General features: G+C 37.9%; 1 protein-coding gene across 1 annotated transcript; it reads left to right on the top strand.

The window, feature by feature from the left end:
- tnpo2b (transportin 2b) lies at positions 1-22,035 on the top strand. Its single transcript, XM_084104053.1, has 25 exons — positions 1-214; positions 3,412-3,516; positions 5,805-5,880; positions 5,970-6,119; positions 6,305-6,411; positions 7,288-7,421; positions 7,507-7,588; positions 7,989-8,111; positions 8,198-8,316; positions 8,472-8,532; positions 9,541-9,712; positions 10,611-10,763; positions 11,703-11,928; positions 12,596-12,767; positions 14,145-14,231; positions 14,361-14,468; positions 14,557-14,715; positions 15,675-15,762; positions 15,855-15,953; positions 16,072-16,167; positions 16,245-16,320; positions 16,740-16,839; positions 16,944-17,018; positions 17,616-17,761; positions 20,330-22,035. The coding sequence occupies exons 2-24, from the start codon at positions 3,418-3,420 to the stop codon at positions 17,721-17,723; spliced, it is 2,670 nt and encodes an 889-aa protein (XP_083960179.1). The 5' UTR covers positions 1-214; positions 3,412-3,417; the 3' UTR covers positions 17,724-17,761; positions 20,330-22,035.
- Positions 22,036-22,706: the final 671 nt, after the last annotated feature.

Below are 22,706 nucleotides of genomic sequence, written 5' to 3'. Positions count from 1 at the left end.
GCAGATCCAGACTGCGCGATTAACGCGTCCGCCATGAATCAGGCGCCGCCGGTGAAAGAAGAATAACAGCGAGCACACCGATTAAATCCCGCAGAAATCCCGTACAAACCCGCGGTGAGCCATCCGTTACCGCGACCCGACGTCCATCAGCGCTCGTGCCGCGGCAGAGAGATATAAACGCAGATAGACGAACAGAGAGAGCCACTGACTGAAGGTGAGAGCGTTTGGCGGGTTAGCACAGCGGCTAACGGCTACATCAGCGTCTGTGTGTGTTTATTCATCATCTTTACACACGCTCAACACGCACATCTAACCGATTTAATGCGTTTTATTTCATGAGTGATCGGTTAGCGCGTCTGATGTAAGCCGGGGAATTGGGTTAAACCGGGCCGCGTAAACACACACACGGCCTACACTCAGAGATACACACAGAGATTATACACTCATACAAATACACAACACACAATAATACATACACACTCAAATACCACACATACATACTCACGTAGACACACACAAACATAAACATGTACACACCCTCACACACGCTACACTTGGATCATACACACTCAGTCGTATACTCAATATATATATATATATATATATATATATATATATATATAACGTTATATATATATTTATATACTGAGTGTATATATATATATATATATATATATATATATATATATATATATATATATATTATGTTTGTGTGTAGATATGTAGAGATAGAAAGTCATAATATAGCTTATGAATAGCTTATTAATTAGCTTAAAAAGATAGATACACACTTATACGTAGGGGTGCACCGATCCGACTTTTTCAGTCCCGATACCGATACCGATGCATGGGCTTTGTGTATCTGTCGATACCCGATACCGATCCGATACTATAGTTGAATTAATAATAAACTGTATACCTTCCACCTTATACCTTCCTTGAAGAGACTAAAGGCACCAGACTTTACTAACTAAACATAACTAAGACAAAATAACAGATGTATGTAATGTGTTGAATTCTTATTCATTTTTTATAAAACAATTGTGCATTCAAATGGAAAAAGAATATAATCAAACTTCTTTAAATAAATGTAAAAAAAAAAAAAAAATGTAGCAGTGGAAACAAAAAAACAGTGTATTGGTCAAACATACAATAGTAATCTGACAGTTTCCAAAAATTGTAAACATGTAAAAATATAAAGTGCAAAGTCCTGCAAACAGGAATTTAAAATGCAACATAGCAGCTGAACCTGAGAATAAAAAAATAAAAAGTTGGTCGAACAACAACTTGATCACACATACAAATAATAATAACCAAACATTGTAATGTAGTGCAGTGTCACACCACCATCATAAACATGACCTGTGAATGCTCACTTAATTAGCAATGGCAAATTTAAATGTCAGTTTTCATGATTATTATGTTTCATATTTTTAAAAATGAAAACAAAAAGAAGCAGGGTTGTGTTTTATATTTCGTGTTGTTATAAATATATGCAGTAAAGATAATCAATGTACGCGTTTGCCTGAACCACATTTATGTGGCCATTAATATGTTTAAGATTTTTTTTTTAAATGAAAAGAGGCAGAGTGGTGTTTTATAACATACTTCGTTTTATTGTTGGCTAAAATATACATAAAGAGATGACCGGAGTAGCCAGAGCGAGCTGAGTGACGCGATCAAGAGCGCTGCTGTTCCATTTGCAGAATAACCGGACTCGCGTCCTCTCGTCCTCGGGAGTTCGTTCTCCTGAGTCGAACTTGGCAAGTCCGAACTACCAAGGACGGACGCAAGTCCGAAGTTTGTGTACTTGGTATTGAGAAACGGCCTCTGGCTCGCTCCATGTTGCTTCTAGCATGCGACACACGTGAAGCTGACGAATGACGTAGGTTCTGCTGCGACGACGAAAAAAAAAAGAAAAAAAAAACCTGGATCGGCCCGTGGATCTGTTATTTTTTCCGATCCCCGATCCAGCTATTTTATCAGTATCGCGGCCGATATCCGATCCTAATATCGGATCGGTGCACCCCTACTTATACGCTTATACAAACAACATGCATAGATGCACTTAAAGGGTTAGTTCACGCCAAAATGAAAATTCTGTCATTCTGTCACCAGAAAGGTAGTAAAGACATCATTAAAGTAATCCCTGTGACTCCAGTGGTTTAACCTCAATTTGATGAAGCGACAGATTTCATAAAAAATATCTTTATTTGTATTCCGAGGATTTACAGTGGAAAATTCTTTTTTTCTTACAGGTTTAAAATGAGTAAATAATGACAGAATTTTCATTTTGGGGTGAACTACGCTAATCCTTCAGTAAAATAAGTGCACAATGGGTCCAAATTGTGGATTTTGAAAACATTGTAACTTGAAATTATTCAAACATTGTAATTGAAACTTGTAAAAGAACGTTTTAGGAATTTGAAAACTGTAAAACAAAGCAATAACGTCATGAATGAAGACATTTGAATATTCTGCACCATTTCTATGTGACTAATCAAATGAGTGGCTTCGATCATGTGACTCTTTGTACAGATGGTCTGATGTTCTTCCATTGATGCTGGAGAACATGATCAGGATTTGCCGCTGCAGACATGATCAGATTCATCTGTTCACATGCAGTGTTCTGCAGAGAAAAGAGGTGTGCAGGGAACCCGGTTCCTTCCAGACTTTCCTATGGGGTTTTATGATGGGGGGGGTTTTCGATTTGTGTAAAATGAAGCCTGTGGTTAACATAACATGACGATACTTTGACGTTATGTTCCACAACGTAAATTACACACACTCATAGTGAAAACGCACATTTTGAAGCAGTACGTTTTCAATGAGTGACTAGATAAGACAACGTGGGGTGTGAGTGAGTGTGTGTAATTTCCATCGTTCAAAACGTCAAAGTATCATCAAGTTATGTTTACCACAGGCTTTATCTCCATAGGAAAATCTGGAAGGATTTATTCTTCCGGGGTCTGACGTCATCCCTGCACCCTCTATATAGTATGCAATGAAACATGTGATATTTAAGGAGATAAATGCAAAATCCCAAGCGTTTCCATGAGTGTTTGCAGACTTTCGGATGCACTGAAGACTCGTTCACTTCACACACGGCCCACTCGCACATCCTCAGCCTCCACACATATTCACACTCTCGTCTGCCTCGTTCCCAATTAAGCCTGATCAGATGGCGAAGCTGATGTGTGAACCTCCGTCCAGGTGCTCGCGGTGGATTAGCCTGGTTTCTACAATTAAAAAGTGTTTTAAACCGGGTATTAGGTCTGAGTGCATGTGTCTGTGCACGATAGGTTTGTGTGTTGTTTGCCCAACTGTACCAAGAAAGCAGTGATGGTGTTTGTGTGTATTGATGTAGGTCACTCATCTGCCTGTGTTTCTCTTGTTTGTGTGTGTGTGTAGCGCAGGATGGAGTGGCAGCCGGATGAACAGGGTTTACAGCAGGTGCTCCAGCTGTTGAAGGACTCTCAGTCTCCAGATACGGCCACACAGAGAGCCGTTCAAGAGGTCTGTGCACGTCATCACTTCTGATCAATATCAGGATGATCAGCTATGTGTCTGTGAAGCTTATTTGTTCAGGTTATCGCTAAATGAAATGGAAAATGTAGCTGTCACAGCCGAATGAATGAACACTGGGCTCTTGAGAATCAAATGTTTAGTATCTGTGTGGTCATTTTTGGGGTTTTCGTCACAGATGTGTACGGTAGTCGTGGATCATATTGGCAAAATAAATCCCAATATTTTTCATCTTTTTAACAAGTTTGGGATCTTAGGAATTGGTGTTTTGAAAGAAATTAATACTTCAATTTGGCAAGTATGCAGTAACTTCAAAAGTGACAGTAGAGACATTGTTAATGTTACAAAAAGATTTCTATTTCAAATAAATGCTGTTCTTTTGAGCTTTATATTTATAAAAAAATAATAATAATATTTGGATGAAAACGTCTGCAAAATGAATAAAATTTAAAATTTCTTTCATATGCATCAATATAGCAATTCATACTATTAAACAAACAGTGCTATATACTTACAGGGTTTTTCCTACAAAATGTGAAAAGCAATGGAGAGATTTTAAATGATGATGATCCAGATGATTTGTTGAATCTGACTGTAAATGAGGAATTGAATTCTTCACTCTAATGCCGTTTTTCTTTTTCTTTTAAGGATTAAATCAGAAAAACGAACTAGTCTACAGGCATGGTTTTTAGGGAGCATAATAGTCCGATAAAAGGTGCATTAAATATATCCATTAGGGTTGTGCCGATAGACGATAGTATCGTGTATCGACAATAGTCAGAGATATCGCTGCTGGCAGATGCCTTTGACGATATCAATACGATAATTAGCTCGTTTTCCCATTAATGTATTAAATCATTATTATTATTATTATGAAGCTAGTATTGTTATTAAATTAATTATGAACTACAATTAATTTGCCTTGCCTAAATTCATAACGACATCACCACATAACCACACTTGCGACATCACCGACGCGCGTATGAGATCCATTCACAAATTGTCAAGAGTGCTTGTTTTAACAGATGCATCATTCTTATACAGAGCCAAGATGAAGACGGCATCGTTGTTCGTCAGTATTTTGTTTCCATAGCACGTTAACAAAACATTTAATGACACTAATAACACTAAAAACAATACAATTACAAAATATTAATGATAATAATAATATCACTAAAATTATATAGGCCTAATAACAGTCTTTAGTTCACGAACGCAGCACAACTCTGCCGTCTGTGAAAATCAAAAGCAACTTCAAACACTTGTTTAACAAGTAATATTCTTCTAATTGTTTTACTGTCTATAATGTAAGTCCACAAGAGAAATATTAAGCCAGTAAATTAAGATAGTTGCTGTACCGTTATATCCACCGTCGTCTCTGAGAGAACGCGCCGTTAATGCAGCGAAAGCTCAGTCCATTTCTGCTTTCACTTTCAGGGAATGAGCGCGTTTACGTGCACGTTATTAACTTGATTATGCTGAATAAACTGACAATGCATGTCATGTAAACACATTAACCCGTTTTCCTTTATCGGAGTCAAGTCATAGGTTTAAGTAGCCTAACCGATCGACTTTTAGATTTTTGCCTTTGATTTCTCCCGGCATTTAAAACACATTAACCCGCGTTCTTTGGGCTTATTGAAGTGCGATATGTGAAGTGCATCCAGACAGAGAGAGCACTGGTAGGAGGACATGTATCACAAACTCCGACTCTTTCTTGACCTAAGAAATTATTAAAACGTGTTCCCATCTCGTGCAGAAGTACAGTCAAAATGCTGCATCTGTAACGGCATGAGAGGATAATGTGTGTCCGTAAATTTCCCGCTGACATGTTGAAATACTCTGAGTCAGATACAAGAATGATTATAGGATCTTTTTTACCTCACTATACCGGGAAATAACCTGATTTAGCCTATTAATAAACACTCCACCTTTGCTAGCAAAATAGAAAACAATTCTCATATATAAAACGAACTAATAAAACAAGCAAATTAACGAGTAAATAAGCAAGTTAATAATCAAATAAGTAAGCCCCGCCCCCCTCACGATAATATCGTGTATCGCCGATCTCACAGGCTGACGATAGGACGATATGAAAATGGAGCATATCGCCCAACACTAATATCCATGATTTAATATTAACTTCAAAATATGTGCAAATATTAAGATCTAAAATCTAGTGGTAAATGTTTGTTTGGCTCTTAATGTGACTGGTCTGATCTCAGATCTGTTTGTTGTCTGTGGACTTCATCATGGTATTTCTGTAACGCTTCCTTTAGAAACTGGAGCAGCTGAATCAGTATCCCGACTTCAACAACTATCTCATCTTCGTCCTCACCAGCCTCAAATCCGAAGGTCTGTATGATCCCATCATGCATCGTCTTATCTCGTTTCACACACTCTCTCTCCGGTCACACAAGGAACGCGTCTCTGTGTCTCTGCAGACGAGCCCACCCGTTCTCTGAGCGGTCTGATTCTCAAGAACAACGTGAAGGCTCACTACCAGAACTTCCCCCCGGCTGTGGCCGACTTCATCAAGAGAGAGTGTCTCAACAACATCGGAGACCCATCCCCGCTCATCCGCGCCACCATCGGTCAGTCCGGATTAAACCCGCCAGACCTCTCCAGAGTGTCTGGCTGAGTTCATTTCATTTGATCAGGTGTAATTAGTGTGTGTGTGTGTTTTTCTTTTAGAGAAGGATGTATTATCGTAAAGTGAGTAGATATGGGCTGAACAGCTTTTTTTGCGTTATAGTTGAATTGGTGTGTGTGTCCGCAGGTATTCTCATCACTACCATCGCCTCTAAAGGGGAGCTGCAGACATGGCCAGAACTGCTGCCTCAACTCTGCAACCTTCTCAACTCAGAGGATTACAACACCTGCGAGGTGTCACACACACACAATCACACAACACACACACACACACACACACACACACACACACACACACACACAACACACACAACACACCATCACACACACACACACACACACACACACAACACAACACAACACAACACAACACAACACAACACAACACAACACAACACACACACAACACACCATCACACACACACACAATCACGCTCACACAGACAGACAGACACACTCACACACACAAATACAATCACACACTCACACACACACACAATCACACTCACACACACAGACACAGACACTCACACTCAGACACACTCACACACACACACACACACGTTACAGATTGTTTGCTCATGCTGTTTAAGAAATAATATACAGTTTATACTGTGCAATAGGCAGTGTGTTAGTATTTCACCCTTAAATATTCCTGTCTAAATAGTCTATTATAAATTCATAGTGCTGAAAATGATTGTTTGATAAGTTATGTCTGCTGATTGCTTTAAAGTCAGCATGAAGTTGCGATGGTCTTTTCTTCTCTATTGTGACGTATATCCGAGTGAAACGGCTTCTCGAACAAGAACAAATGCGGGGCGGGGCTTGATTTTGTTCATGGGGAATTGATTGGCTGGTTGTGGTTTGCTATTGGTGCATCTCATGTGAGTGACAGGTTGCCCCGCCCTCACGCCAGTAAACGCATCATCAGAGAAGAGAAGAGCTGCAAGAGGGAGGGGAAGTTATTTTGATGAAAGATTATGGGGCACATGAATTTAAAAAAATGATGGGCATGGATAAATAATTTATAATAAATACTGCAATAAAAAAAAAAGTCGTCAATTTTGATTTCATTGTGATTAACGTGTGTGTGTGTGTGTGTGTGTGCAGGGTTCTTTCGGTGCGCTGCAGAAGATCTGTGAGGACTCGTCTGAACTGCTGGACAGTGATGCTCTGAATCGACCCCTCAACATCATGATCCCCAAATTCCTGCAGTTCTTCAAACACTGCAGCCCCAAGATCAGGTAAACAACCACGGGCACAGATCTTAGAATTAAATACGGTCTGTTTTATAATGAGTGACAACATTAATTCACATTCTGTCTTCAGGTCTCATGCCATAGCGTGCGTGAATCAGTTCATTATCGGCAGGGCTCAGGCTCTCATGGACAACATCGACACATTCATAGAGGTGAGTTGGCCACCGATTAATCTTGCTTTTGAAGCAGAAAGACTTTTAACGACAGATTCACACTAACCTTACAAATGAGCTTTTCATAATTTGCCTTAACAACACAGTTTGGGTTTTCAGCTCATTTGCAGTCAGACATCATAACCTGTTCAGTGAGTCATCTGAGCTGACTGATAAAAAGAACCACATGATCCACGATTTGTGAATTACACGGCACATTGATTATATTTGTTATGAATGATACTTGTAGACTATATCAAATCAAGGTTGTAGTAGTGTCTGGAAAGCATACTTTTAAGAAGCCTAGAACGTACTAAACACAAGTACAATTGGGTTCACCGTGCACTATGAATCTGTAGTTATTTCTGTGGTGAAGGCTGAGCTCATCTGTGTTTTTCAGTCTCTGTTTGCGTTGGCGGGTGATGAAGACTGCGAGGTGAGGAAGAACGTGTGCAGAGCTCTGGTCATGCTGTTGGAGGTCCGAATCGACCGTCTGATACCGCACATGCACAGCATCATACAGGTGAAACATGCAAACATCTGATGCCACACGAGGCGTTTTACAGTGGATAGATGGGAGGTTTGACTCTCATCCGTGTTTCTCCGCAGTACATGCTTCAGCGCACGCAGGACGCGGATGAGAACGTGGCGCTGGAGGCGTGCGAGTTCTGGCTGACTCTAGCGGAGCAGCCCATCTGTAAAGAGGCTCTTTCAGGACACCTGGTCCAGTGAGTACTGCAGGCCATCATCATCACACACACACACACACACATCTGAGCAGAAACAACACGCAGATTAAGCCTCTGGTCCCCGTTAGGTTCTGTTTGTGAGATCTGATCTGAACTCGTGTGAGGTGATCTAATGTTAATGTGTTTCCCTACAGACTCATCCCCATCCTGGTGAACGGAATGAAGTATTCTGAGATTGACATCATTTTACTGAAGGTGAGTCACCATATGAGACATAATGTTTGGAGTCAAATCATGTTTATTGCATTAGGTAAGGTGCGGTCACATAATCAGTTCTGATACAATTGCAGTATTTATTACAGGGCTCAACATTAAGCCTTCTCTTGTGCTTGTCCTTCAGACAAGTAAATGGTTCATTCACTTGTCTGCCTAAAAATGATGCCTGTCCTGAAAAAATAGGATTTTTTTTTTGTGGTGTAAATATAATTTATTCTGACGCAATATTATCATCAGTTTCATCAGCTTTGACATTTAAAACTGCATATATGTGATATTTACCCTGAGGGCTTTTTTTTTAAACCTTTCAAAGTGCATTTTTTCCTAATCTTATTAAATATATGCTTCATCTTTTATTTTAAATTCTTAAATTTGATCAATAAATTCAATTAGAATAATACACTATATGACTGTTACCAAACAGATTAAATAATTTTTACAACTGCATTAAATAATGTTATGAGATTTGTTTTAAATATTTCTTTAAAATACAAATAATAAATGGAGAAGTGATACTTGTAAACATGAAACTAAACCCTCCAGTAGGTGGCGGCAAGTGACCATTTTACTGAATGATTCATTCATTCAAACGATTCGTTCAAACGGCTGATTCATTCAAAAATGAGGCAGTTGTTAATGAATGAGGTCGTTGAATCCGACTCAACCGATTCATTTAAAACGCTGAATTGTTCAGTAATGAAAAAACATTTGAGAGTTGCTGTGAAATGCGCAATGGTTCTGCTGTGAACATTGTTTCCACGAACTACGGTCGTGTTGTATGTTCATTTTTGCATGCAGCCTGCAAAGACAACTAAATAGAAAGACGATTCTAGATCTGCAAAATTGTGATTTTAAGTGTCAATATTGGAACTAATGGATTTTGATTCCCAGCCCTACTAATTTATCTAGATCTCCTGAGAAGTGAGCACTATGTAGGGAGCGTGTGAATCAGAATGCAGCTGCAGTGTGTCTTTGTGTGTGTCTCAGGGTGATGTAGAGGAGGACGACAACGTTCCTGACAGCGAGCAGGACATCAAGCCTCGCTTCCACAAGTCACGCACCGTCACGCTGCAGCACGAGGGAGGAGAAGGAGAGGAGGGCGAGGACATCGATGAAGATGAGGATGACGACGATGACACGCTGTCTGACTGGAACCTACGTGAGTAAACCGACCAATCAGAGCGCTCTTGCTGGAAATGTTCTTATGCGTGTATGTATATCATTTTATTTGCAACATCAGACTAAAGCTGAATAATGACACTATTGCTTTCTGTAAAGCTGCATATAACTGAATTGACCTTGCTTCGAAATTGTTGAAATTTACAGTTATATACATTTAGATTTACATTTATTCATTTAGCAGACGCTTTTGTCCAAAGCGACTTACAAATTGGGACTAAATTAAGCGAGTCATCGTGAAGAGGCAAAAACAACGCAAGAAGTGCTCAAAATACGAAGTCCAGGCATTATTCAGAGTAGCATAAGCCCGATAAGCGAGAATTTACAGGAAAATTATTTTTTTTTAAATTTTTTTATTTTTTTATATGAGGTTAAGTGCTCACAGAAGAGATGAGTTTTCAGCTCTTTTTTGAATGTTGTCAGGGATTCTGCATTCTGGATGCGGGTGGGGAGATCATTCCACCAGCATGGAACTGTGAATGAGAATGTTCTGGAAAGCGATTTTGGCCGATCGAAGGCTTCTGGTAGGGGTGTAGGCTCGTAGGAGTGAGTGAAAGTAGGAGGGAGCTGAGCCTGTGATAGATCTGTAAGCAAGCGTCAATGCCTTGAACTTGATGCGAGCAGTGAGAGGTAGCCAGTGCAGAGAGGTGAACAGAGGAGTGACGTGGGCCCTCTTGGGCTCGTTGAAGACAAGACGAGCTGAAGCATTCTGAATCATTTGTAGAGGTTTAGTTGCACATGATGGAAGTCCAGCCAGAAGAGCATTGCAGTAGTCAAGCCTAGTAATGACCAGTTATTGATCTAAACTAAATCAACATTGAAAATGTGTAAATAAAGGTGACTTGACTTGACTTGTGTATGTTGTTGTGTGTTCACAGGGAAGTGTTCTGCGGCGGCGCTGGACGTGTTGGCTAACGTCTTTCGGGATGAGCTGCTGCCGCACTTGTTGCCGCTGCTGAAGGGTTTGTTGTTCCACCCGGACTGGGTCATCAAAGAGTCTGGGATACTGGTGCTGGGAGCCATCGCTGAAGGTCTGTATCTCACACATACTCATTTCACACAATTTTGTTTTGTGTTTATGTTGTATTTTATCTTATTTAACTTTAACCTTTTTTTAATGAGCTGAGAGTAGTTACAAAAAGACATTTCAAAATAAAGGTCCCAGTGTAATTCAGGCTTGTTTATAGGGGTGGCAATCTTTTAGTACCTCACGATTCGATTCGAATCCATTCTTGAGGCCACAATTCGATGTAAAATCGATTCTCAATTATGAATAAAATTTCGATTCAATATGTGCATTTTGATTGTAGTTTGTTTTGTTACTTTTCTTATTTGATTCGGTGGACAGTTTAATAGGTCTAGAAGGAAAAAAAATCCTACTGAATTAAATGTGAACCTTGACATTTATTTAGTTTTTCTTCCCATTTTAGTCAACCCAATATTATAAAACAAATGCCCTTTAAGCTGACTACAATCATTACACAGTCTTCTGTATTAAAGCAAGGCAGAAATTTTTTTATTTTATTTTTTTAAATGAATTTTTTATTTTTAAAAATAGGAACAAAGAAGCAAATTACAAACAATAGGACAAACATGATAGAAAAAATATACAAATTAAATAAACTTAATTTTTCTGGTACAGTAGCACAGGTTTATGTAACGTAGTAGAAATATTACCGAATTTGAATAATCAAATGTAAAAATAAAACACTGTGTACTCTTCACTGTATGAATTAAATATAAATTGATTCATATTAACAATAAAAAAGTGATTCAGTCAAAAGCAGTGAGTGATTTTTATTATGACAACGGTTTATGAGGCTGCTGTCCCTTTAAGAATAAATGCACAGATATAGTCACACCTGATTTTCGTTTTGTTGTTTTCGTTCGTGTTGGACAAAAAGGTGTTGAATTTGATTTCAAAAACTATGCAGACGCCTTGAATTGACTGAATGCTCTGTCTCTGTCAGGCTGTATGCAGGGAATGGTACCGTACCTGCCCGAGCTCATCCCACACCTGATCCAGTGTCTGTGTGATAAGAAGGCTCTCGTTCGCTCCATCGCCTGCTGGACGCTCAGCCGCTATGCACACTGGGTAGTGAGCCAGCCGCCGGACGCCCACCTCAAACCGCTCATGACAGAACTGCTCAAACGCATCCTGGACGGCAACAAGAGGGTGCAGGAGGCCGCCTGCAGGTGTGTTTGAAACGATGCTTGCTTGTTTAGAGCTGAATCATTTTGGATAAGGCTGTGAGACTAATCGAAATCTTAATAAAATCGCAATGTGAGCATGCGCAGAAAGCTCTTTTTTTTTTTTTTTCACCAGTCCCCAGGGGGCCGTTCACAGGTCGGGTCTTTTTGCATTCTGAAGTTCGTTATTTTAAACGTAGACGCGTGACATGCATTCTCAAATAGACAGTGGAACGACGTGGATGAAACGGGTAGGGAGAATTCAGGGCAGGATAAGTACCAAAAATAATCAAGATCTGGGGTTTTGGGATATTTTGGATACAGGAGTGATGATGTATCAGAGCCAGGTAATTTGCAAGACCTATCAAACCATAAATGTGGCAAAACAGAGTATCAAGAGCCATTTACACAGAATGCGTTTTTGCTGGAGTTTTTTAAAAAGTTGAAATAATCGACAATATCACACATTTATGCAGACATATGGTGCCCGCAAATATGGGCAATAAAGCCGGCTTCCAAAAAAATCATAAGGAAATATTGTTTTAAAATCGTGATTACAATCGAAATCGCAATATTGATCAAATAATCGTGATAGTATTTCTTTACCATATCCATATCGCACAACCCCAATTTTGGAGTAATAAAGTAACTCTGTAATGTTTTTTTTTTTCAGTGCATTTGCGACTCTGGAGGAGGAGGCGTGCACCGAGCTGGTTCCATATCTCAGTTTCATTTTGGACACTCTGGTGTTTGCGTTCGGGAAATATCAGCACAAGAACCTGCTGATCCTCTACGACGCCATCGGCACCCTGGCAGACTCCGTCGGACATCATCTGAACCAACCGGTGACAACACCATTTCCCACCTATATTACAAACTGCCTTTTTACACACTGTCACTTTAAAGTTCGATTATTTCATGCTGAAACCCTATTGTAATTGTAAGGATTCGTAAAACGCATTGTGCAGGCCAAACCGTAAGGCCTACAGACTTGAAACCTGGCCAGATGGTAGGCCTCAATTTGGGGACAACCTATCAGAGTATGACCCCGATTGGCCCATAGGTGGCGCTACAGCAACCAAAAGAACAAAATCGCTCATAACTCTTAGGCCGTTTGACCTAGACTCAAGTGCCTTACACCACTGTGATCCCTGGCTCAAGGCGGGCAAAATGGCTATCCAATTTCGATTTAGGCAGAAAAAAATTTCTGCTGTGTCGCATTTTGTCCAAAACCTACTTTTGCGAACTAGTCCCTGGTTTTTTGCCCGATCGGAACCAGACCAGTCTAGGACAATTCTCTGGACTCTCTAGATCAGGGGTGTCCAAACTCAGTCCTGGAGGGCCACTGTCCTGCAGAGTTTAGCTCCAACCCCAATTAAACACACCTGAACCAGATAATCAGACCTTGATTATCTGGTTCAGGTGTGTTTAATTGGGGTTGGAGCTAAACTCTGCAGGACAGTGGCCCTCCAGGACTGAGTTTGGACACCCCTGCTCTAGATCAATAATTATCAAAAAAAAGTTGAACTTTTGCATTTGGGTGGCTGTAACAGGGTCATTTAGAAAAGGGGTGTGGCAAATACACTAAAAAGCCTATAAATCCTAAATTAAAACTCAGAACTTCACAAAAATTGGTGAGCATATGTGACATAATATCATTAACAAGCATGCAAAATGTTATGGAGATTGGACCATAGGTGGCGCTATAACTGTTAAAAAGCTTTAAAACCACATATTTCCTAAGGTAAATTGCCTGTATTGGCTGTAAATGGACTTTTCCATCTATTATTTCAGTGGTTAAAAGCTTGCTAAATAAAACTTAATGTCTTAAATGCTTGTGTGCTTAAAGGCCTTAAATGCTTGAACCCCGATAAATGCTTTAATATTTTATGTTTTTGAAAGAAGTCATTTCTTTGAGTTTGTTTGATCCAGTAATATTGTTAAATATTTTTACAATTTAAAATATCTGTTTTCTATGTGATTATCTGTTAAAATGTAATGTATTCCTGTGATGAAAGCTGAATTTTCAGCATCATTACTACTCCAGTCTTCAGTGTCACATGATCCTTCAGAAATCACTCTAATATGATGATTTGATGCTCAAGAAATATTTCTGATTATTATCAGTATTTATTTGAAATAGAAAACAGTAACACAAATGTCTTTACTGCCACGTTTGCACACGTAGAGCTCAGTGGTGTGATCTTGTGTTGTGTGAACAGGAATACATCCAGAAACTGATGCCTCCTCTCATCCAGAAGTGGAATGAATTGAAAGACGAGGATAAAGACCTGTTTCCCCTGCTGGAGGTGAGACACTCAGACCAGAGTGAAAGCCTTCGTTTCATAGTTTTAATATCATGGCACATAATCGTAGATTCATTTTGAAAGATAAAACAAAGAAATGGCCCTCATTTCTTCTGTGTTTTGTGTGTGTAGTGTTTGTCGTCTGTGGCTACGGCGTTGCAGAGCGGTTTCCTGCCGTACTGCGAGCCCGTCTATCAGCGCTGTGTTACTCTGGTGCAGAAAACACTCGCACAAGCCATGGTGAGAACACACACTTTATTCAAGCACACATATGCATGTACATCAGTGAACCACAGAGTCATTAACCCACCCCTGTGTGTGTGTGCAGATGTACAGCCAGCAGCCGGATCAGTACGAGGCTCCAGATAAGGACTTCATGATCGTGGCTCTGGATCTGCTGAGTGGTCTGGCCGAGGGTCTCGGGGGTCATGTGGACCAGCTAGTTGCCCGTAGCAACATCATGACCCTCCTGTTCCAGTGTATGCAGGTACAGTGTGTGAGAGGGGTTAAAAATGTGTGCTGGTGGTGTTCCCATTTTTATTATTTAAATAATTTACAATATTATATAAAATAAATGTATTCTAATTACTTAAATATTTAATATATTATAAATTTATGTTTTATGTTATTGTATTTATATCCACTGTTATTATTATGATTATGTGATTTTTATAATTATAATTTATTTTAATAAAACTGATCATTTTAACTTTATATATATATATATATATATATATATATATATATATATATATATATATATATATATATATATATATATATATATATGCGTGTTATTTGAAATATTTACTATATTTTAAAATAAATTTATTATTTAAAACTTTTTTCAATATAATTTGATATTATGCATCTATTTTTTGTTGTTTTATTTGAAGTAACTATATTGTTATAAAATAAATTCATTTTAATAAAATTGATCATTTTAATATGATATTTTACTATATTACACATTTGTTTTATGATTTAGTTTATATTATTATTTGAATTATTTACAATATTATATGAATTAAGTTTGTTTATTATAATTACAATATTTGACTGACTATATTATACATTTATTTGTTTTATTGTTCGTGTTTATTTTATTATTTGTTTGAGTTATTTGAATTAACTATATTGTTATAAATAATAGATAAATTATATATATATATATATATATATATATATATATATGTATATATATATATATATATATATATATATATATATATATATATATATATATATATATATATATATATATTTTTTTTTTTTAATACTTCATATTTATCTTTTACATATATTATTTACTATATCATGGATTTATTTGTTGTATATTGTTTTTATTTTAATTATGTATTTTAATATTTTTATTATTTACTATTGTTATAAAATAAATAATGTAGTTGTTGTTGTACAAATAAAGCGTGACTCTGTTGTGTGTAGGACACGATGCCTGAGGTGAGACAGAGCTCGTTCGCTCTGCTGGGTGATCTGACCAAGGCCTGCTTTCCACACGTCAAACCCTGCATCGGTACGACGACGCCTGATCATCCGATCCGCATCATACACCCTTACATGCTTATTCACATGATTTAATCTTGGAAACTGTGTGTGTGTGTTTAGCGGAGTTCATGCCCATCCTGGGGACGAATCTGAACCCTGAGTTCATCTCGGTGTGTAATAACGCCACCTGGGCCATCGGAGAGATCTGCATGCAGATGGGTGAGGATAATCGCACGCATCACTGGATTAGAATGACATCATCAGAGATTTAGAACCGTAGAATTTGATGGTGTGTTTGAGTGAACTCGTAGTGAGGTGATTGTGACCCCTGTCGTAGGTGTGGAGATGCAGCCGTATGTGTCTCTGGTTCTTCCTCACCTGGTGGAGATCATCAACAGACCCAACACTCCCAAAACCCTGCTGGAGAACACGGGTATGACCTCTGACCTTATCCATCACTTACCTTACACACAGCTGATCAATAATCCTAACCCTAACTCCTGTTGACAGCCATCACGATTGGTCGCCTCGGTTACGTCTGTCCACAGGAAGTGGCTCCCATGTTGCAACAGTTCATCAGACCTTGGTGAGTCACTACATCTACAAGTTTTTTTTGGAAGAATTAATACAGCAAGGATGCATTAAATTGATCAAAAGTGAGAATTAAGGAATTTATCATTTATAATAAGATTTCTATAAAGAAATGCTGTTCTTATGAACTTTCTATTCATCAAAGAACCCTTAAGAAAATGTATTAAAATGTTTTACACCCACAAAAATATGAAGCAGCACTACTGTTTTCAACATTGATCATAATAAGAAATGTTAACTGAGAATAAAAATCATCATATCAGAATTATTTACAAATCTTACCAACCCAAAACTTTTGTTGGTAAGTTATTATGATTTCTTAATAATTGTATTCCATTTTTGGTTAATACATTTCTTAAGACAGGCTTATCTATTAAAACCAGCTAAGTTATATTTTTGATTGTCTTTTTGCAGGTGCACTTCGTTGCGAAACATCAGAGATAATGAAGAAAAGGATTCCGCCTTCAGAGGCATCTGCGTGATGATTGGTGTAAATCCTGGCGGCGTGGTCCAGGTCAGTTCTGATACTCCGACTCCATTGATGTTATATACACTGATGTTACTCATCCCTTCATCACTTCATCACTCATTTCCTTTCGTCTGTCTCTCCCTCCACAGGATTTCATCTTCTTCTGTGATGCGGTGGCCTCCTGGGTCAACCCGAAAGATGACCTGAGGGACATGTTCTACAAGGTAAGACAGGGGTGTGACGATACCCTCATGTCACGATTCGATACATATCACAATACGATATTATTGCGATACTCCAAGACATATGGTAAAAGGTTAACAAAAAATGCACTGTTGATTAAAATGCTAAATTTGATATTACATTGTGGGTGTAAATGAATATCTTGGACTTGGTGCTGGAAACCCAATGCACAGGACAATAGAGACACCAGAATAAAAATATTCATGATTCTGAAGCTGAAAATACAGAATTATTTTAGACTCTGTCACTGACTAGATATATTTACAATAATGTTGGCCACTTTTTGGCATCTGGCATTATCAGGACACACAAATATTCCCCCATTGCATTATTATACATTATATTCAACATAATGTATAGTAGTGTAATGTAGTACTGACACTAAAACTCAGACTAAAGCACAGTAATTTTTATTGTGGTTGAACTATCCATGATACATATTGTTGCACTTTTGTATTGTGATATATTGTGACACGATATATTCTTACACCCCATTAGACACGCATGAAGCTGCGTAGCATCAAAAATGTCAGAACTATGAAAGATTTGAGTTGTTAAATGAGGTCGTGTGTCTGTAGATCCTACACGGTTTTAAGGACCAGGTCGGAGAGGAGAACTGGCAGCAGTTCTCGGAGCAGTTCCCGCCCATCCTGAAGGAACGCCTCTCTGCATGCTATGGCGTGTAGCCCCGCCCCTCTGCTTCACACACAGCACACGCTGTCAGGTGAGTGTACTAGGGTAAACCATCACTCTTATGTATATCTGCAGAACGTGGCAGATAACAGGCCTGCACTTCATTTGAACATTGCACCGCCGTTCATTTGCGTAGTTAAACTGATAAACTGTCATAGAAACCAACCTTTTTTAAATAACTGTCTGATGGCTATTTTTAATATTTCATTTTTGTTTGTTTTTCTTAATTATTGGACTACAAAAAATAAAAAGATAGTATCATAAAACAAAATGAATATAATGTGAATGTACCTAAATATATTAATTTGAAAAAATATATATATTTATTAATTATAAATATTTTAAAAGTAATAACATGCATGCCATTATATTTATGCATCAAAATTGTTTTGAAATCTAAATTTGTTGGGAACACTTTACAATAAGTTTTCTTTTATTAACATGAGTTAACTGCATTGGTTATCATGAAATAACAATGAACAATACTTTTATTTATTAATAAATAAATACTACAGCATTTATTCATTTTAGCTAATGTTAATCTCAACATTTACTAATGCATTTTATGATCAAAATTTGTATGTTAACATTACTTAAAAATAAGTATTTTTTTTTATTAACTATCATTAACAAAGTTTAATAAATGCTCTATTAAGATATTGTTCATTGTTAATACATTAACTAATGTCAACAAATGAGACCTTATTGTAAAGTGTCACCAGTGTATTTTTATATTTGTTTTGGGCTACATCTAACTTGAGCTTAAAATTCTATACAGTTTTTAATGAATAATGTTTGGCTGTTATATCAAAATTAATTTCAACATGCTTTAAAAAAAAAAAAATTAAGAACAAATTGGTAATTTATCGGTAGACGTGCTATTAAAGAAACGATAACAGTTTTAAGTTTAAAGGGTTAGTTCACCCAAAAATGAAAATTCTGTCAGTAATTACTCACCCTCATGTTGTTTCAACCCCGTAAGACTTTCGTTCATCTTCGGAACACAAATTAAGATATTTTTGATGAAATCTGAGTGCTGGATCACTCCTCCATAGGCTGCTAGGTGACCGAAACTTGCTGGCCCAGAACAGACGCGCAGCGCAAAAACACTACGTGAACCAACTAGAGGCCCAGAGAGAAGGAAATGAATAGTAGAATAAAGTCGTTATTTTTGTTTGTTTTTGCGCACAAAAAGTATTCTCGTCGCTTGATAAACTTAAGATTGAGCCACTGTAGTCACTTGGACTATATTAACGATCTCTTTAATAACTTTTCTGGGCCAGCAAGTTTCGGTCACCTAGCAGCCTATGGAGAAGTGATCCAGGTCTCAGATTTCATCAAAAATATCTTAATTTATGTTCCGAAGATGAACGAAGGTCTTACGCGGTTGGAACAACATGAGGGTGAGTAATTACTGACAGAATTTTCATTTTTGGGTGAACTAACCCTTTAAAAGTGAATATGAGTAAAAGAATATCGGTCAAACTGACTTGCATCACTGTCAGACACCGATTATGTCATCTTATATTAGCATCTGTCATTGAAAAAACAAAAATAAGTTCAAATAAAGTGTGAATATCGGTAAAAAAAAATTCAATTATCAGTAAAACGGGTTACTGGTCTGTCACAACATTTACTGTTGCTGCTTATGTCACCTTCATTTGCCCACATTCACTTACAGGATATTAAAGAATTTCTAAAAGAATAGATATAAAAGATATAATCTGTTAAAAAATATCAGTCAAGCCAATAACAAACTAAATAAAGTGCGAATATCGTAAAAAGATATTATCAATTAAACAGATTACGGACGCGATTGTGTCACCTTATATCAGCATCTGTCATCGAAATAATATGAATAATAACAGATTAAATAGTGTAAATATCGGTAAAAAACATTTAATTATCGGTAAAGCGGGTTACAGGTCTGTCGCAACATTTACTGACACTCTACGAGATATTTAAAGTCAATATGAATCAAAATTGACCTTATTTACTTTGTTTAGTGCACATTACTAGTCTTGTGGTGATCTCTAATCAAAATCTGAAAATGTACTTCCCCTCTGGTATGCCCTTCCTTTTCTGATGACACGGTTCGGGTAGAACGTCAAACCGATAATCAGTCCAAAAAAAAAAAAAAATGCTAGAATCTACTTTGCTCTTATTTGTCCAATCTATTCCCTGAGGGTAAAAATAAGCCATGCCCCTTTTTTTTATTTTTATTCAATATTCCATTTCATACATCAAAATACTGAAGTCAGTTGCAACTTCAGGGTCATGCAAATTTGTTAAAGATTAGGTATAAAGTAATTGTCAAACCGATAATCGGTCCAAAATAAAAAAAATGCTGGAATCTACTTTGCTCTTATTTGTCCAATCTATTCCCTGAGGGTAAAAAACAAGCCATGCCCCTTTTTTTTCTCATTCAATATTCCGTTTCACTCAGAAAATGTCAAAATACTGAAGTCAGTCGCAAGGTTCACGCATATTTGTTAAAGATTAGGTATAAAAGTAACTGTCAAACCGATAATCGGTCCAAAAAAAGAAATGCTAGAATCTACTTTGTTCTTATTTGTCTCTCTTTCTCTGTTTCTTTCAGTTGAACCTTTAGGAGGGGGGAACTCATCCATCTGTGTATTGCACTGCCCTGATCATGGGGGAGAGGGACGCGATTGGCCGCTCCGCCTGACGGACAGATCCCACGCCCTTTGTGTGTCCATGAGGGTGGGTGGGTGGGTGGGAGGGGGGAGGGGACTCCTCTAGTTAACTGCAGAATGCACCCAATCACGGGGAATAAACCTAAAAACGTAGGGAAGACGAGAGATAGTGTAACCGAGGGAGAGCGAAAACTTAAGAGAGCGGGAGGGAGGTCGTAGGTTTAACGGGAGGGAGGTATAGACAGTTATCTGGGAAATTAAGATTAAGATTAGGGAGGGAAGCTAGACAGCAACTGTTATACAACTTTTTTTAATCTCAAGTTAATCCCAGGCATAAGAATCAAACGCATTCACACGCAGACTGACCATAGAAACTCTTGCACATGAAGTTGCAATAACTACGAGCGGCCTGCGGTGCCAGCGCTGCCGTAGCAATAGCATAATCAGACTTTAACACTGAGACTATCTAGGAAAGACTAGCGTCGTTTTTCTTTTTTTAATAATTACCATTGAGGAAACGAGGATAAAAAAAAAAAGATGGTTAGCGCGCTATCGCGAATTTGTGTTTATGATCGTTAGTAAGGGAGCATTTATGAATTCACAGTTTTCATCATCATCCTCATCGGCTTTGTCGTCGTCCTGTCCGATTGTCGTCATGATTCTCTGCTTGCGTCTCTTATGCGTATCGTTTCTTTTACAATGTTTCTTCTCACTTTTTTGCGTAGTTGGCTTGTAGTTTTTTCCTGGGCTTGGTCAGTGTTCGCTGTTGAAACTCATCGTAGTTTACAGATTTCAATCACACCGTAGTTTAATCTTGTCGTGATTTTGAGAGATTTGGTCTCGTCGTGAAGGAGCTGGAACGGAAACTCCACAGTATAACGATCATGTCTTGCGTTATGTGTGTGTGTGTGTGTGTGTGTAACGGTAGCTGTGTTGGGAGCTTTTAAGTGTTTTGTTAGTGTCATTGCCATGTATTTTTTTCGTATTTCGTATACGTGTATTCTGCGTTAATAGATTGTTAATTGTTTTAAGGTACCTTACACTTGACTCCTGGACCCCTATTGACCTGTAAACTGTGACCAACAATGTGTGCGCGCTTGTGAGTGTGTGTATGAATGTATTTGTACCGATAAATTTTGATGCCATATTGATATTTGGTATTTAGTGATTTAATCAGCTTATCCAACAAACTACAACTATATCAAATATAGTTTTACAACAATAAGGTTAAGTTTTTTTTTAGTTTGGCTGCTATTGCTGATTGATAAATAGAACTGAATTCACAACATTTAAATTCTATTGGTGCAAAATGCATAATTTAAATTGGATTATCGCTTGTCATGCACTTTTTTTTTTTGTTGTTGCTATTTTTATTATTTTTTTGTAAGGACTTTGCTGGTAAATTTACTGATAAAACTGTTGGATTCATCACGTGTCTTGTTTTTTCTCGTGACTATTTGTTGTTTGGAAGATTTGAAATAAGAGCAAGCTGAAAGCAAAGACAGGAAGTGACAGTTGGAAGGATGGCGAGGCGGGGAACGATTGCTGCGTGTTGAAATCTGCACTGAGACTCTGAAAGACAAAAACAATCACACATTTCTCTCTTTACCTTGCCAGGAAAAATAAAACGATTTTTTACCAAGCTGAAGATGTGTTTTCTGTCTTTTGTGAGTTCTTGATTTCTCTCTACCTTTTTTTTTTTTTCCATTAGAAAAGGAACGTAGTTAAGACAAACCCCCTGAGGTCAATCATTTTATCCCTTAAAACTCATCTTTGATCACCAAAATAATTGTTTTTTACTTGAAAAAAATGTCCTCATTCCTTAAAATATATTGAATGTAATACTACATCCTTTCCTCATTTAGTATATGCGGTTCTATGAATATGCAAATGACCCCGCCTCCACTCACTCACTCCAGCTCAGAGATCCACTCGTTGACGATCACACGTTGATCTGGGGTGTGTTTCCCGAAAGCATCGTTAGCCAACTATGGTCGCAAGTTCCCTCGTTACCAATAGAGTTCAATGGACATTGCGATGAACTTGCGACCATAGTTGGCCAACGATGCTTTCGGGAAACGCACCCCTGATTGGTTACAAAGTAGTTTGTGATGTCAAACACCAGAGATTTCTTTGAGACTGTCTTTGGTTCACTGCAGTTTTAAGGAGAAAATACTCGGCAATGGTGTCGACTTGTGAATTTACACATGGTTTGTCTTAAAGCATATTGAAAACATACGGAAGAGGATTAGGGCCAAGCAATAATAAAAAAATAAAACCATCTCGAGATTAAAGTCACTATAATGCGAGATTAAACTC

The sequence above is a fragment of the Abramis brama genome, assembly GCF_963993115.1.
Source record: "Abramis brama genome assembly, chromosome: 2".
NCBI classification, from domain to species: domain Eukaryota; kingdom Metazoa; phylum Chordata; class Actinopteri; order Cypriniformes; family Leuciscidae; genus Abramis; species Abramis brama.
Note: the sequence above shows the minus strand (reverse complement) of the source record. Positions and strands in the feature narration are given on the sequence as shown.